The sequence below is a fragment of the Zalophus californianus genome, chromosome 15 (genome assembly GCF_009762305.2).
Source record: "Zalophus californianus isolate mZalCal1 chromosome 15, mZalCal1.pri.v2, whole genome shotgun sequence".
Lineage (NCBI taxonomy): Eukaryota > Metazoa > Chordata > Mammalia > Carnivora > Otariidae > Zalophus > Zalophus californianus.
This window is the reverse complement of record NC_045609.1, coordinates 21,269,470-21,287,881: the sequence shown is the minus strand read 5'-3', so window position 1 is coordinate 21,287,881 and position 18,412 is coordinate 21,269,470. Positions and strand designations below refer to the sequence as shown.

At 38.6% G+C, this 18,412-nt stretch overlaps 1 protein-coding gene across 6 annotated transcripts in view; it reads left to right on the top strand.

Annotated features, from left to right (window-relative positions):
• Positions 1 to 18,412, top strand: part of SLC16A9 (solute carrier family 16 member 9) — a 48,439-nt gene that overhangs the window by 13,505 nt on the left and 16,522 nt on the right. For 4 of the 6 annotated variants that reach the window (XM_027596925.2, XM_027596926.2, XM_027596929.2 and 1 more), the window contains exons 2-3: positions 6,246 to 6,478; positions 18,059 to 18,202. In XM_027596925.2, coding sequence (XP_027452726.1) covers positions 6,283 to 6,478; positions 18,059 to 18,202 — 340 coding nt within the window. In that variant the 5' untranslated portion in view covers positions 6,246 to 6,282. The remainder of the gene's footprint in view (positions 1 to 6,245; positions 6,479 to 18,058; positions 18,203 to 18,412) is intronic. The other 2 variants (XM_027596928.2, XM_027596927.2) reach the window with 1 other exon arrangement.

Here is an 18,412-nt window from a genome sequence, read left to right as displayed (position 1 = left end):
GATCCTAGGCTCCTAATTAAAAAAAAAAAAAAAAAAGCTTCAGCACCAGGTAATTTGGCAGTGATTGAGATTAAAAAAAAAAAAAAAGTTCTGATTTTACTGCCTATGATTTGAGCAAAAAAATGTATCAGCAATCTTTACCGAGATGTAGGTCACAGTAAAAAAAGGGGTTATTAGAGAATGATTATTGGGGGGGTAACAAAGGCAAGAGGGACCATCAACTCAAAATAAGATCAATTATAAATCACTCCCAATTTGGCAAAAAATGGTATACTATGTATGTATACACTTCAGGGACAGAAAGCTTCTGTGTTAACAGTGAATGTTTATAAATGTCAAATATGCAATTCTGGGATCCTATATGTGGAGAATAAACATTTTCAGCCAGTGTAGGCTTAAGGAAATAACAAAGGATTGGCATTATTTGCACAGAACTAAATGCAATCTAAGGTATTAGAATTTAAACATCATGAGTAAAATGTAGATTTTCATAGACAGTCCCTTTCATTTTCCAAAGAAAGTAGCTTGGAATTTGCCCTCTGACAAAACAAATTCTAGCGTTAAGAGATACACTGTCCTTTATACTACGATAATCTGATTTTCTTGAGTAATAATATCTTGTTATGGTGAGTTTTATTCATGCTGTCCTCTCTCTCCACTCCAAACGAGGTTTATAATATGTAGAACATATTTAATGTTTAAACTAAAAATAAGAAGTACACTTAAATGATAAGTTAATGTTAATTTTGTGATGTTCCCTTAGATCGTAGTGTGACAAAGAATGGTCTTCTCAAAATGGCTTATAATTTTGAGTTTTATAAGGTGTCTTGTCATGCAAAGTCTGGGTCTGTGAACACTCTGATTTAAAAAGATTCTAAATTTTCAAAGAATGTACTAGAATATGCTACAGTGTATTGTTTCCTAGAAGCATAATTTCATACAGTTAAATGAGTAAGAGCCCCAAACTTGGAATATACTCATGGAACACTAGTCCAAATAAAATAACACTCTCTGATGTTTACAGATCTTGTTATTTTTTAGGACAAAAAAATCCATCACTTAGATAATGTAAGTGGGTTATTAATGCCAGCATATATCATGTAAAGTATGAAAAAAAATCCTATCTTGGGGTTATAAGTATAGGCTTCCTGATACACTTTCTTCTTAAATTTCAACTGAGGGTGCTACCTTTCTAATCTTGTTTTCCTCCTTGAGCCCTCTAAGACCTGTCTTCTGTACTTTCCACCAAGTGTAGTAGGCCTATCCTGATTCCACACCCAAGTTCATGTTGTTTTCTTGCCAGTGCCATGCTTTCCTGAATCTCTCCATTGTTCTTTAGGACCAACTTACTTCATAAGGCCTTTCACTCCCGCTTTCCTTCCCTTCTGACTCCCAAACGTTTTAAGAGCTGGCCACCTCTTTGGCACTCAAAGATCACATGCTCTTACCTTCCTAACTGGGGTATAAGCTCCTAGAGGGCAAAGGCCATGTCATATTTCTTCTGATTTACCTTGGTATCTAGTGCAATATAATTTAATTTGTAAGTGATCAAAAAACCTGTTGAATAAAGATCACTTTTATAATGCTGTATTTCTGTAGACGTTAGTATAAGTGTGCTTAGTGGAAATTTCAGTTAATTTCAAGTTTTTATTTAAAAAAAAATGCCAGAGAAGAGATTTTTATCACATTGAATCATAAGATATGAATAGCAAGGATAATAAAGAAATTTCAGAAAAAAGTTATGGCATATCTATATTTCCTATATTATGAGGCCATAGACTATATTCCTAAACTTACCCTTTGGCCCAAATGGAAGCAAGTGGGGTATAGAAAGTTAATACAATCCAACTTGAAATCACTGCATACTCAAATTTGTTTATTCTGTTCTAAGTAAAAGAAACAAACACCAGCTAACTTAAAATTAATTTATTGGGTTTGCTCACAGGGTGAAATGAAAAGCTGGAGAAGCCAATCTTGGGTATCTCCTAGGTAGTCAAAGTAGTAGGAACTGACAGAGGGTCTCTTCAATGTGCTACCTTTGCAATCAATAAACTTCAAATGTCTATTTTTTTTTCCTTATGGCATTTCACCTAAGATTCAGAAACCTGGGAGAGAGGTTCTGCTGCCCTTGCTTGGATCAGGTACTATTCTATAGATCAAGATCAAGGAATCTTGATCAACAGTCCTACCAGCTCTCTACCCATAGAGAAGACCTAAGTCCCCCAAAGGAAATTGGGAGCCATTACAAAAGGGGGGAAATAAAGATTAGTCTATTCGTGAAATCACCTTGCAGAATATATAATTCCTTAGGTGAGAAACACCTAAGGAATAGAGGAAACTGTAGGAGAAATGTATTTGTTACCCTGACAGAAAACAAGAAATCATGAAATGGTATTTTTCAGCATGTTCTATAGAGAGCACATGTATATCAAACTATGAGACAATTAAAGGTCAGAAGCTCTTGGCCAACTCTTTATAAAAACTTGTCTTTCTAGTCAGAGTTGATATACACGGGAGCTTTGTATTTCAAAGGTTGTTCTCCCAAATGTTTACGGTGAGAAGAATTTTCTGGCTCTTGTCCTATGTGTTGAAATGTCACCCAAGGCAAGGCAGAGTAAAGCAAGGCCAAGGTATTTTGTGTATAAAGGCATTTCTGTCTACTTAAGTCTGCGCACTGGCAAGGGAGATACTCCTCACCCGTTCACTCTTCCCACCCTCCAGAAAATACTGGCTTTCTTCATGATTCTGGTACTTTGCCTATGTAATTGTGTGCTTTTCCTGAAGTGCTGTAACTTTAAGATTTAAATGAAGGACAGTCTCATATGCATTTGTTCTTATACAGCACTTTAGTCTCTTTAGAGGTTTGGCTATTGTTATTATATAGTATCTAGTTTCGGGAATCAAGAGTATATTTTCTTTAAAAGGGATTTTGACCAAGAAAAATTGCAAAGTACCAAATTGTCATTAGAAGGACCAGAATTATGTTGTTTGCTTTTACAGTAGAGTAGGTACTAGAAAGAGTTAATTTCTGATGAAGGGACATATCTGATTATTTCAAAGGATTTAGATATTTGGAAGTTTGCACTATTCTGTCTGCTAACACAATCGTTTGGTCTGAGAGGCTGGCTTTTAGACTCTACAGTCTTGTGTGCAAATTGTAACATCTTCCAGTTTTCAGTTATGAAATACTGAAAGTTAATTTATACAAAGGCCTGTGGCGGGTGGTGACGTGATTTTTGCCTAGTGTTCTGAATGTCAAAGTGAAGAAATTCACTGAAGCCCAGATAAATTGATGGGTGTAACTATGACTCTCTTAAGGTAGCCAAATGCTCCACCATCTAATTAGGGACATGCATGAATGGATGAATGATAATTTCCACTGTCTTTAGCTATTATCTGATGGAATCACAGCCAAGGGAATGGCTTAGAAAAATCTGTGGTCAAAGTACTGTAAACCTGACATGGTGCAGAGACATAGGAAGTGTAGATTAAATGGGAAGCCCTGTGGAGACAGGGAGGTCAAGGCTTGGGCCTCCTAATCCATGCCATGTAAACTGTTTTAAAACTTTGAAAGAAGTAATATTTTCAAATTCTTTTAAAATATCATTTTGAGGGCGCCTGAGTGGCTCAGTCAGTTAAGCGTCTTTGTTCGGCTCAGGTCATGATCCTGGACTCCTGGGATCAAGCCCCAGAGCGGGCTCCCTGCTCAACGGGGAGCCTGCTTCTCCCTCTGCTTGCTGCTTCCCCCTGCTTGTGCTCTCTCTAGCTCTCTCTTTCTGACAAATAAATAAATAATCTAAAAAAAAAAAGAAAATACAGATTTTATTACATTAAAAGTTTTATGGAGGAGATCATAATAATCTCCCTGTGCACTAGAAATGCATTTGATAAAACATAGTAAGCATCCTTTATAATAACACTCAAAGATAGAGAAATATAAGTGTTTTCTTAATTTGTGAAATAAATTGATTTAAGCCCCAGAGGCAGCACCTTGGCATTTGAAAGTGTTCCGACTAAGTTAGGAACCAGACAGAGACATATGCCCTTATTATTTAACATTATCCTGTATGCCCTGTTCGATGCAAAGGCAAAAGAAGGAAATCTGAAGTATAAAAATTCAAAATAAAAATGTAAAACTATCACTGTTTGTAGTTGATTGTGTAACTTTATTGTATTATATATTGTATATACCCAAGAGAATTGTCCAAAAATCTACTGCAAACAAGAGAATTTGGTAAGGTAGTGAGACACAAAATTAACATGTAGACATCAATAACTTTTACACACACAAACAAAAGACAAAGAAATAACCCCAATTATAATATTAGCAAAAAGAATAGAATATTTAAAATAAAAAAAATGTTAGGGAAATCTTCAAACATTAAGAACACAATAGGAGACTTGAACAAATGCAAAGCCATACCATGTTCTTTGATAGAAAGACTCAACATCATAAAAGGATCAGTTTGCCTAAAATCAATTTACAAATTTACCTTAAACTTAGTATTAAACTAATGTGGTAATGGTGAGTGAATAGGCAGACTGATGGAACAGAATGGAAAATCCAGAAATACACCCATATATACATACCCAAGAATTAGATAGGAATTGCAAATGGCTTTTCATCTATGAAATGACATACAATATTCAGGGGATGCTGAAAAATGCAACTTCAATCTATAACGAAATACTTTTTTACAGTTACCAAATTGGCAAAAAATCCAAAAGGTTTATGACATACCACAAATTGCTGGGGATGACATAAATTGGTTTAATCCCTTGAAGCCAATTTTGTAATTCTAGTTACAATTACAGTGTACTTACCTTTTGACTCAGCGATTCCTCTTTTGGGTTTTACCTAACAGATGTGCATGTATGCAAAAAGATATATGTATATGTAAGGTTATTCACTGCAGAGTTGTTTTCATTGTAAATCGCAAGGAACTGGTTGAATTAAGAGAAAGCCCTATACTGAAACACAAGGCAGCACAAAGAAGAGAATAAGGAAGGTCACTATGCATCGATGGGAAAGATCTTCAGGATGTTTGTCAAGTGAAAAAAAGCAAGATATATACAGATACATATGTATATATCATACTATTTTTGTGTAAAAAATAGAGGAAATCTATATTTGAATTAGCAATGTATGCATAAACAAACTCTAGAAGCATATAAAAGAAACAAGAAGCATTGGTTTCTTGTGGAGGATATGGGAGTTAGGTGGGAAATAGTTAGGTGTGGGCTACATACTTTTGGTCCGTCTTTTTCATTCTTGAACTAGATAATAATCTAGATAATAAACTAGATAACATGTGATAGCAATAGCCAAACATCTAAAGAGACTAAAAGGCTGTGTAATGTTTTGCCTATTCAGTAAATAAATAAGTATGCAGTCATATGGTGAGATACTTCGTGCTTGTTAAGAAAAAAAAGGCTAAGGATGCTGTCTATGTATTGATAGGGAAAAATCTTGGGGATGTTAAGGGCATGGACAAGGTTTGGAATAGAATGTACAATATGCTATTTTTTGTCAAAAAAGAGGAAAATTCCTTGTATATTCATGAAGAAAGTCTGGGAGGAGACTCAAGTTGGTGGACATTGTGATGTGCTGCCAATTCCCCTCCAGACTCTTTGGGACTGAGAGATTCCTTGCCCTAGCTGCTCACAGTACTGTTGGCAGGGTGCCTTCAGCTGACAGCCCTACTGGAATGACTGCCTCATTTGAAGGGAGCCCCCTCATTTATGGTCATGCGCACTCCCTGAATGGCCTAAATCTGGTGAATGATCAACATGGGGGTGTAATGGGCCAACTCTCCGTGCCTAACTCAGAGTAACTCTTTAGAAGTTCCCTTCCTTGATACTACATGGCAGCTTACCTTTTTCCTCTCCTGCCTGTTACCTTCCATAGGAATAAAACAGTTCCCAAAAACCTTTCTCTTACTAAGAGTCTGCTTCCTGGAGAAGCCAACATGTGACAAAAGACCAAACCTGCTGAATGGGGACAAGGTTTTCACTCTGTGCCTTTTTATAATAAAAAAAATTTTTTTTGAACCATGTGGATGTATTCTTTACTCAAATCATCAGTAAAAAATTTAAAGTTGATGTCAGTGATATTTTATGCTTTTCCATGTGTATTTTTAGAGAAGCTTTTTATGACTTAATTTAGGAGGAGATATTTTTAATCCAAAATACTGTGCCCTACTATACTCTAAATATGCTTTTCTTTCCTTTTTGTTTTTGCTTAGGACCTACGGAGGAACACCTCTTTGATCTTACCTTACAATGGAATTTAAAAAGTCACCTGATGGTGGATGGGGCTGGGTGATTGTACTTGTCTCCTTTTTCACTCAGTTTTTGTGTTACGGATCTCCGTTGGCTGTTGGAGTCTTGTACATAGAATGGCTGGACTCCTTTGGTGAAGGGAAAGGAAGAACAGCCTGGGTTGGATCCCTTGCAAGTGGAGTTGGCTTGCTTGCAAGTAAGTGGATAAATTAATGCTTCTCCTCACTCCTTTATCATTTAATTAGATTTGTTGCATCACCAACACTGTGCAAGGCATAGGAGGATATTTTTTTTAAGTATAACATATTTCCCTGCTTTCATTGAGATTGTAGTACCCTTTCACTATAATAAATCTATGTGAAAATACAGGGTTCCATAAGATCTTCATTCATCTCTTTATCCATTTATTTGCTGTTATGTGCCAGTCAGTGTACTAGATGTACTAGACTTTTTTTATAAAAAAAGATGGAGAGTAAACACACTGTTCCTGCCCTTAAAGGACTCACAGTTTAGTGAGAGACACACATACTTCCATGAGTACAAATGACACATGGACATGAGGGCATAGATCTAGGTGTGTCCAGTGAATGCTGGTGACCAAAGGGCCACATGATGTCAGGCAGTCGTAAGCAGTTCCTGTATGATTCAAAATTACTCCTCTGCGATTTAGGTACACTGCGATCAAATTGTATGAACATCATTTGTGTCCCCTTCATAAGAGAAGTGTGACATGGCAAGGGGTAGTCCCATCTCACAATGGCGATTCTATTCAGAATTCTAATGCAGTGTTATGCATGACAGATGTGATGTATTTTGTCTCCAAGAGAGATGTTCTTCATAAACATTTATATATGATGTAATAGTGATTCCTATCATCTTTAGAAAGAACAGTAGGTTTTCATTTACCTTTAAAGGATGAAAATCAGATGGCACTTCAGTTTCTGAAGTAATAGTTTGAACTCTGCAGCAGTATTTAATGATCACGTAATTTACTTGGAACTATTGAAGCGCAGGTATGCTAAGATGGTTTGGCGTCAGTTGCCCTGGAGTCTCTTCCTATGTGCTATGAAGTTGACATGGTTCATTGAGCAAATCACAATCTCTGTTCTATGGGAATATACAGAGAAAATAAGGACATTGAATGTGGTGATTTGTAAGGTACTTTTCAGCTCTGAAATGATTTCATGAAAACAAAATGCACTAGCCGTACCTTCATTTGAACATATTGTCTTTCCTGATCACTAAAGGGGACTTCTTAAAACAAAACATAAACATTTGCTTCCAATTAATGTATTACCTTGTTAAATTAAAAGCAAGACTTGAAAAACAATGCTGGATCATCTGGTCATGCCGGATAAGATAACCAAACATAACTAAATAAATGAAAATAATACTGTCATTATGAACTCAAGAGAAACAGGAAGAGTTTGCTCAAGATTTGTTTGAAAGAGTTTTTCAAAATGCAGATTGTTTGCAAAGTACAAATGGATGATAACTGATATGTTAATATAGGGGTTTGCAGGTATTGATTTCTAGAAAATGATCTGGTATGAAGAGGACAGAATTTTTTAATGTTCTCCAATTGGTCACCATTTCTATTAGCAAATACTAAGTTACTTTTTCTTTTAAAGATTTTATTTATTTATTTGACAGAGACACAGCAAGAGAGGGAACACAAGCAGGGAGAGTGAAAGAGGGACTTGATCCCAGGACCCTGCGGGACTTGATCCCAGGACCCTGGGATCATGACCTGAGCCAAAGGCAGACAATGACTGAGCCACCCAGGCACCCCGCAAATACTAAGTTAAACAGAAATGTCATTACCTCATCTTCCAGCAAGGGTCAGGGATAATGGAAATGATATCTCAGTTAGCACATACTCAGAGAACAAGTTTTTTCACTAAGTCTGTCCAGGTAGGAGTTGAGAGTTCAGAGAAGCTGAGAGCTCCTTCGGATGGGTGGGGCCCTGGTGGTCAGAACTCAGGCTGAGATTCTGAAACTGAACTGCAGCTCTGCACTTTCTCCAAGCTCCCACTGCTTCAAGGGCCATGAGCGGCCCCCTTACCTTGTAGGCAGGACCAGCTATGTAATTTGCAGGACCCACTGCAAAATAAAAATACAAGGCCCTTTGTTAAAAATTAAGAATTTCAAGACAGCAACAGCAGAGCGGTAAATCAAGGGCTTGGCCATTGTAAGAGCTGAGCTTTGTGCAGCCACAGTGGTCTCAAGGCCACGAAACCAGCCCTGCATGGAGGGGTTACAGAAATAGAACATCCCTCCAAAGGTCAAGGGAGAAAACAAGTACTGGGGGGAGAATTGAGTTGAAGCCAAATGCTAGTTCAAGTCCTGGCACTAAGATTATTTAGCTGAGTTACCTTGTATAAGTCCCACTTAACTTCAGGGTCATCAGCTAGACGAGGAGGCACTTGGATCAGCTAATCATACCCTTTGACGGTGAACATAGAATAAAGAGACCAAGGGTTTGAGAGTGAGGGAGTGGTAGGAAAGAAATGATGGCTGAAGAGCTACCGCCGATAGGTGTGTGTGTGTGCACAGGTGTGAGCACTTTAGTCTGTGTCTGCTGAACATGTGTGATATTGGCCTCCCCTGGCTCTTCAGAGCATAAATTAAAGGACAAGTCCTGGAAACCATGATAATGAAGTATTAGCAAGAGGTGTCTAGTAGTGTGTGAACCATGTCAGCCCTTTGTTGACAACTTTGTTCTACAGAGAAATAAACAAATTAATACTACCTTGGAAATGGGAAAAGTATAGCTCGTGTTGGTAACCCAAATGGTTATCATCAGCACCTCCTCCTGAACCAGGAAGGTAGCTAGAATCATCTATAGAAACAGTTAAGCATGTAAAAGCCACTATTCGACCCTCAGACATTCTAATTCAGTCAGTCTATAATGGGGTCCACATATGTGAATTTTTGTAAGCCCAAAAAGTGATTTTCAGTTGGGAACTACCACTGGCTTAAGCCCTCTTGACTTAGATTTTAACCTTGCACTTTTTGATGATTCTCCAATGTATGATTTGCTTTGACTTTGTAAAGGGAGCTACTGTAGGTTTCTGCTTGGTTGTAGCATTGCTCATGCTATGTAAAAGATGAAAAAGAGTGTCCACTGACTCTGATTCTGGTGAAAAAAACACATACATGGACATCTTTGCGTCTTTTTGATAAAATATAATGTATACATATGTGTATACAGATTCATACATTTTTTGATAAAGATGGGCTTTATATACATACATACATATGTGTGTGTGTGTGTGTGTATTTGCTCTCTCTCTTTTTTTTAAAGATTTTATTTATTTATTTGACAGAGAGAGCACAAGCAGGGGAAGCAGGGGCAGAGGGAGAGGGAGAAGCAGACTCCCCGCTGAGCAGGGAGCCCGATTCAGGGCTTGATCCGAGGACCCCGGGATCATGACCTGAACCAAAGGCAGATGCTTAACCAACTGAGCCACCCAGGTGCCCCTGTATTTGCTCTTAAATTCAGGAGTATATATGAATTACTCAAGCTTGTCTAAAAAGGCAATTGCCTACCTATCAGTGCAGTGGGGTGAGGATGGGGAGTGGTTCTGGGCGTCTTCATTTTAATTAACTCCCCAGATGCAGGCAGGCCATATTATATCTGAGAAACAGGAGTTATTGTCTTTACCCAGTTTTGTCCAGAGAAAACATAGTAGGTGTCATCCTCAGTTCTGTGATCCAATGCCTGGAGCTTTATAACTGAGCAAGGCAGAGAAGAATAAGTACATTTGCCAAGCAACATCTATATTCTACAGTTCTTGTGCTTGTCCCATACGTTCACTAAGCGCCCCTCATATGCCTGTCTCAATACCATCCACTTTCACTTACTTGATCTTAATTGATCCTCACAACATTGCACTGAGGTAGGCATTATTGTCCTTAAATTTTAGTGCCCAAGATGCCCACATGAAGATGCAGCCCAAGATAAAGCACATTCTCTAGGAGGAATAGTGGCACCTGTTCAGCCTTTTTCTTCATCTTTAAATTGGGGACAATAAAAGTACTATCTTATATGATTGTTGTGTAAAATAATTGAGATGGTGCTTGGTATATGGCAGGTGCTCAACATATATTAGCTATTAGAGGACAAGAATCAGCTACAAATAAAATTACTTTTCCAAGCAGTTCCAGCCAAACTGTGGAAGGTGCAAAAGAAAGGGACCCTTCAGAATGAGAGAAAAAGATATTTCTGGGGTGATGGGCTAGAGGGAGAACTGGAACTTTGGTAAGATTGTGCCTGAACATCTCAAATTTAAAGGTCTACCCCTTTTCTCTGGCAAACCTAGACTTGGACAGAAGCTCACAGTAGCACATCCGAATAATGCAAGACATGCACTTTTTTACTTTCTTTATCATCTTTTTCATTCCTTCTCTTTGAAACTTGAATAATCGAGGAGAAAATACTTCTTCCTCTCATCTGAATTATTTGCTTGTCCAGATGATCCTTGGGATGAATAAAGCTGAGAATTTGGGTTATACATAGTAAATGAGCTCGCCTCCATTACACACATCCATAGAGTCTCCTCCATGCTCAGGATTCCAAGACAGAAGACATCGCCTGTGCTTATAAGGGATTTTAGTTTCAGGGAAGAGACAGAAAAAAGGCTTACTGACAATTTGAGGCTTCAAAAGTGCAAGGGCAAAGCAATGTCTGGAGTTTTACAGAGATGGGTTGTGAGGTGCGCCAGATGGGAGGATGGGCTGTGCATGGTGGGCCATCAGGGAGCAGGCCATCCACACAGAGTCCCTCCATGCCAAGGCCTGCAGCCTGCACCTCGGGATGCATTCTGGTAGAGTAAATCTGGCTGCAGAAGGAGGCATTGCATTGGGAGATGTGATGGTCAATGTCCACCTGGTAGGCTACATTCCCCCGTTAGTCAAACACCAGTGTAGGTGTTGCTGTAAAGGTATTTAATTTTTTAATTTTTTTTAAGATTTTATTTATTTTTTTGACAGAGAGAGACACAGTGAGAGAGGGAACACAAGCAGGGGGAGGGGCAGAGGGAGAACAGGCTTCCCGCTGAGCAGGGAGCCCGATGTGGGGCTCGATCCCAGGACCCCAGGATCATGACCTGAGCCAAAGGCAGACGCTTAACGACTGAGCCACCCAGGCGCCCTGCTGTAAAGGCATTTTATAGTTGTGCTCAAAGTCCGTCATCAATGGACTTTAAGTAAGGGAGATTATCCTAGATAATTTAGGTGAATTTGATTCAATCCATTTAAAAAGACTTAAGAGCAGAAATGAACTTTTCCAGAAGAAGAAATTCTATCTTCAGTTGTAGCTTCAGCCTGTGCCAGAGAGTTTCAAGCTGCCCTTCCTGATGGCCGGCCCTATGGGTTTTGTACTTGCCTAGCCAGGTCTCACAGTTGCATAAGCCAGTTCCTTGCAATAAATCTCTTAACACATATCTTCTGGTTCTGTTTCTCTGGTTGAAACGTGACTGATACTGGAGGGAGGGAACTGAACTCAAGGGCTGTTCGTGGCCCTGCATTGTTTTTGGATGAGCTAAAACACTTTTCAGTGAAACGTCATTCTTCAAATTCAAGAAGGGCGGGGCCATTTTTCAGACAACAGAGTTGCTGAAACAGCAGGGAGACCTTTTGTTCTCTATTTTTGTACTCTAAGCAGATTCAACAGTCTCTCCTCTCCTTTTCTCCTTAATTCCTCCAAAGGTCTGCAAACTGATAATGAATCAATAAATCCACCCTCAGGTTAATATGGTGAGTCACTAGAGCCAGCTGGGCTTGCTGAATGAGTTGTGAGGGTTGGCAGAGTTGCATTTGAGGATATCTGGATGATTTTACTCCCAAGCACTGTTAACTCCTTCAAGTAGGACTGAATTTCTGCCTCTTACCAGGATTCTGTTGCATTGGCCAGTTCCCAGGATGCTAGGCATTTCCAGGATTGGTGAGAATAACTCTGGGTTTTGCTTCAGCTTTCCGTACTCTCTATAGATCAGCAAACCAACCAACAAGCAAAGCAGTCAGTATGCCCGAGATCAAGGATTTGAGTGGGTTTGGCTCCTTAGTGCCTTTCTCTTCCTTTAGGGAGATGAACTTGAAATTCTGGTCTCGGCAGGAGGAAGGGGTGAGAAACCTACAAGAGTTGCTGGGCTCCCTGCATTGTGGGTAGAGGGGTAAGACTCTCATGGCCCAGTCATCTGCTTTGTTAGGAAATACTTGCTGTGCTGCAGGCATACAACCTGGTTACTGCTCTATTTTTTTTTTTCTCCTCACTGTACTGTCAGCCTACTTACTGCTTCAGTACAGTAGGCCTGACCATCCTACCACTCTTGGGATTCTGAAACTTTTTAGGAGAAATAAGTGCATGGAAGTTTATTTGTTTCCCAAAAGGCATGATTTCTTTCTCAAAGCTATCTTATAATAATGATAAATTGGAAAACCACATTATGTTTCCATTTCCTCCATTTAGAATTTTCATCTCTTTTATATATAATCATACTTTAGGGCCCAGTTCAAGGCTCAGTTGTTTTGGCCCATGGTGCTCTCCTTTTTCTGAAATCCCCCACACATGATTTGAGCTTTTCTTTTGGGGCCTCTTGTCTGTGACCTTGGATTTTAATTGAACTCTTGTGTGTTTATTTGGTCTTCTGATTTAGCCCTTGGATTGTGTGTCGTTCTCTCTGTGTCTTCAACCATGGTATGGGACTCCAGTGCCACGCTGTCCAGCAAAGTGGCCACCAGCCACATGTGGCTCTTGAGCACTTGAAATGTGGCTAGTTCAAGTTGAGATGTGCTAGAAGTGTAACAAAATCACACTGGATTTCATAGCCTTACTCCAAAACAAAAGACTATAAAATGTCTCATTAATGATATTGAAATGTTGAAATGCTAATGTTTTAGATGTATTGAGTCAGATAAAATGTATTACTAAAATTAATTTTACTTCTTTTTATTTTTCTAAGGTGCCTACTTAGGGAGGTTAGAATTCCATATGTGGCTCACATGTGTGACTCCTTGTATTTCTATTGTGCAGTATTGCTCTAGTGGACATCTGCTAAATAGTGAAGGAATGACAGTGATCAAATATTTAGTTTTTTGGGCGCCTGGGTGGCTCAGATGGTTAAGCGTCTGCCTTCGGCTCAGGTCATGATCCCGGGGTCCTGGGATCGAGTCCCGCATCGGGCTCCCTGCTCCTTGGGAGCCTGCTTCTCCCTCTGCTTCTCTCTCTCTTTCTCTCTCCCCCTCTGTCTCTCATGAATAAATAAATAAAATCTTAAAAAAAAATATTTAGTTTTTTGTTTGATGAATGCAGACCTAAATATAATGTTACCAACGTACTTTAAAATTTTAAGAAGTGTATTCTTCCTCCATGCTAATTTGAACAGCCAGCAAAAATTTAGCTCTCTTATTTCTTCCTAAATCACCCTGAGGGATGAAGGAAACAATTTCATCACCTACTTGTAGATCTTTCTGACTTCCTTATAACAACTCATTCTTGTCATTTTCTTCATTCACCCGTGATCATAACAAAACACTTTTTCAGTTAGGATTTTCATTTTCATCTCCCTTTTTATTCCCTTTATTGGCTGAAAATTACCTCAATCAATCTGATTTGCGGATGGCTATTAACAAATTTTATTTTATATTTTTTGTTTCATTTTGCACTTACGAGGTTGCAGTACTCACAGTGCCATCCTTATCTTCCTTACTTCCTGTGCTCCGCACTCTGGTTTGTAGGGCTATTCGCTAATATACAGGTTCTTACATTTTTTGAGTGAATGTGTTCCCATTGTACCAAAAGTGTTGCTGGGAGAACAGAGTATCTTGTAAGAGCCCTGAATACCGTACGCTGGGAAGGAGAGAGCTGTCCCCCTCCTGGCGCCCCACCCTGCCATCCTCCGGCCTTAAACCATTCTGAGCCAGCTGCCAGCTCTACTACTGAACATTTAGCCAAGCACTTTCGGTTCAACCAGCTCGTCAACTTTCATCTCCCAGACGGAATGTAGTAATAGTAATAATGGCTCCCAAACACCAATAGACATACAATTTTAGTTTCAAGAAACATTTTCACTGAAGGCGAAATGAATATAAAGGCACTGATCCTCTGTGTGTGTGTATTAGGTTCCCACTATCTTCTTTTTATCTTACATTTTATTCTCAAATGATGTGTCCTTCTATTTCCTTATTAAAAGATTCCTTCTTCCTCTTAAATGAAATGGCAGCGACAATGGATGGTGGTTACATTTAAAAGATGACTTTACTTGTTAAAATAAAAAGATGATGAAGCTTTCTTCTTCCTTTTTTCTAAAGTTTTACAGCTTTCCATAAGTGGAATCGCTGGCTCATATTATGAGTTAACTAACTTTTGTTCCAAAGGCTCCTTCTGCAAAGTGCAAGACCTGAAACATTATAAGAAATCTCCCCTGAGAGTCATCCTTTCATTCAGTTTATCTCTTGAAACTAGTCCAGCACTGAGGAGTACTCTATGGTTTCTCATCTTGGGAAACTTGCCTGCTATTAGCAAGAGCTAAGCATGTAAATGTGTCATGTCTTGCAGATGTGACTTAATGGTCAATTCCGGTTATACTTCACCCTGATTGTTATTGATGAAATATGGGGCTACTGTGGTTTAAGTCTATGTAAATAGAATCTAGAAATACTCTAGTTTTAAGGATGAGAATAAAATAATTTGCTCTGAACTTTTAAACACCAAAATGATATGAATGTTACATTTTCATCTGCCATCGATTCATAGAACTACTTAAGCTGTAAGATAGTAACAAAAGTACATTGGTGTTCTCTACTAGTATTTTGATTTTTAGGAAAAAATTAAGGTGTCAGTTGAAATACTTCTCAGTTGGGAAGAATGCTAAGCTGACTTTGGCCTTAGCCTTGTCATTGGTTGGCTATGGATTCTTGGTCAAATTACAGGATCTTTCTGAGTTCCAGTTTTATCATTTTAAAAATGAGGTGTTTGGACTCTTTCCAAGGCCTCTTTCAGCTCTAAAATTCTGTTTTAAATCTCTGACATCAAGATTTTTTCTAAGTAAACAGAAGATGGCAGTATGAAACTAGAGAAATTTTTAAAAAGTTTTCAATTTACTGTTTTGTCAAAGAATTTTTGCTCATTTCTTTCCTGAGCTTAATGTTTTTCAAATAATCATGTATTAGACCAAAATGATTTATGAACTTATCACATAGTTGATAATAATTATGTACTTATTAGCATGTAATATTTACAGTGTAATTGTACATGCTATGAAAATTATTACCCTTCATCCACACCCCTAGCTTCCCATACTCTGCATCTCCTTGTGAAGTTATCATGCATTAAGGAGCATAGATTTAAAGTCCTACTTTGAGGATGGTACTTGAAACTTTTCAGGTATGCCAATAATAATCATCTCTGTGTTTTAATTCCATTGTGCTTGTTAAATTTGTTGACACGGACTCTCAATGTCAATGTCAATGTTTGGTAAACAACACAGAAGGATCATGCTTTTATGATGTCACACATCCATTTATGAAATTTGACCCTTCAAATCATTTCTATTTTTGAAGTGTCTAAGTATTTCTCATTGGGTATACAGATAGCTCAACTATGGATGATAAGTTTGGTCTTTCAAATGGATTTTCCTTTTAAAACACTGGCACAGATTATTCCCCTTTGTTTATCATATAAATATATCAGTCTCCTCTTCTGAACTGGCTCACATAGAAGGCCTGAAATGTCAGGGGCCAGTTCATGACCAGGGAGAAACGTGGGAGAGCTGTACGTGTTTGAGAGCTGTGTGGTATCTCAGTGGTCACATCCTGCCTAAGTAGGCACTTGAGAGATTCTCTGGTATTGGCAGGAATGTTGGACTTGGAGTGGCCAGATCCTGGCTCTATCACTTATAAACAGTGTAACTCATTTCTCTGTTTGAGGTTACTGAACGAAAGATATACACAGAAAAGTGTGCATATTCTGAGCACAGCTTGATGAACTTTTCACAAACCAAATTACACCCATGTAATAATGTGAATATTCACATCAAGAAACAGAACATTGGTAGTACCCTAGAAGTGGGGCCATGCTCCCTTCTGGTTATAACTCCCTACCCATTACCAAAGATAACCATTATCCTGACTTCTAATCATAGATCAATTTTGCTTGTGTTTGTACTTTCTATAATTGCAATTATGCAACTTATTTTTTCTTGTGTTGAGTGTCTTTCACACCACATATGTTTATGAGATACTTCTGCATGTGTAGCTGCAGATCATTCATTCTCATTGCCATATAATAGTCCATTGTATGACTATACCAGAATTCACTTATGTTTTCTATTGCTGATGAACCTCTGGGTTTCTAGGCTACTATACATAGTTCTGCTGTGAACATTATATACTTTTGGTACAGGTATTTCTATTGAGTGTATACATAGAAGCAGAATTTCTGGGCTATACCATGTGCCATGTTCAGCTTTAGGAGACAAGACCAGCAGTTTATGAGGGTTCCAATTGCTTCCTATCCTTGCTGACATTTACTGTTGTCTATCTTTAGCCATCCTGGTGATTGCACTTTTTAAAAATTGGGAATAATAATTTGTACCTTGAAAGGTTGTTGTCAACTTAATTAAGATGTGTTTCTCTTTGCTTTCAAATCCTGGGCTCTTTCTTCTGCCATGGGCTTGGACAATGTCTCTGAGCTTCAGTTTCCTTCCATGTAAATAGACTAATGGGCTGAATAGTCCTTAATGTCCTTTCATTTCTGATAAGCTTAGCTCTGTAGTTGTAGGTGCTTTCTAGGTACACGGCTAGTGGGAAAGAATTTCACTATCACTTAAGTCCCATTACTTATCCATAGTTATCCATGTTGCCCACTTATCCATAGCACAGATCCAGGCAGTGTCACTGTTACCTGTTACTCAACAGTGTACTTCTTCCCACAAATTCCAGGTTGCACATAGAATGTAGGACAGTGGTACTGACAGATTCATACCGGAACAGGTGGGGTGCTTCTCCATTTGGCCTCACCTGCCAGAATATTCTCTAGGAAATGAATAACCACCCCCCCATCCCTCTATAGGGTCATATTGATGATTGCCCTTGTGCTGGAAAGGAGCGCTGGGTAGGAAAAAATGCATGGAACATGCAGGAGGCAAAATCCTCAGCATAGTATGATGGTTAAGATGCTGGGCTCAGGACTCAGACTGCCTGGGTTTTCACTTCTTCCTCTGTTACTACTCTGGTGGCAGCTGCCATTGTCATCACTGAAGAGCTGGCATTGACTGGGAATTTCCTTGTGTCAGGCCTTGGAATCAGCTTGACGTCTGTGCTCTCATTTGTCCTCACGGCAACCCTATGAGGTGGTACTATTATTACAGTCATCAGATGAGGAAACTGAGGCACAGAGAGATCAGAAAAGTTTCCTGAGATCAAATTGCCAGCAAGTAGTAGAGCTCCACTTTGAATAAGGTCAGACTCCAGAACGCCATTTCTTAACTATGTGGCCTTATCATCCAGAAACTTTAATTTCCTTATCAAAAAATGAGGTGAACAATAGTATCTACCTTCCTGGGCTGCAGTGAGATTAAAATGAAATGTGATTGTTTATATGAAGTATCTCACAGAGTGTCCAGCACATAGTAAATACACAGTAGATGTTTATTGTTAGTGTTGTTATTGTATGATGGAAAGAATCATTTTTTAAATTTATGATGGGATGGATCCTATGATTGTGGGAAGGAGGTTACTGTTGAATAAGTGAAGGTTTCATTTATTATTTTAGGTCCTGTCTGCAGCCTCTGTGTCTCCTCTTTTGGAGCAAGACCTGTGACAATCTTCAGTGGCTTCATGGTAGCTGGAGGCCTGATGTTGAGCAGTTTTGCCCCCAATATCTACTTTCTGTTTTTTTCCTATGGCATTGTTGTAGGTAAGAAACCTGGTCACTGTAATTTTTCTAAGCTTCAAGAGTTAGACATCATTTTACCAATGTCAGCTTTATTATTCAGTTAATATATGGCATGAAAATGATAAAAAATAATTTACTTTCAATGACCACTTCACCAAAAATTACTGCCTTAGTAACATGTCCACCCAATGAATCCAAATATTTGAAAGGATAAATATGTTTTACCAATGC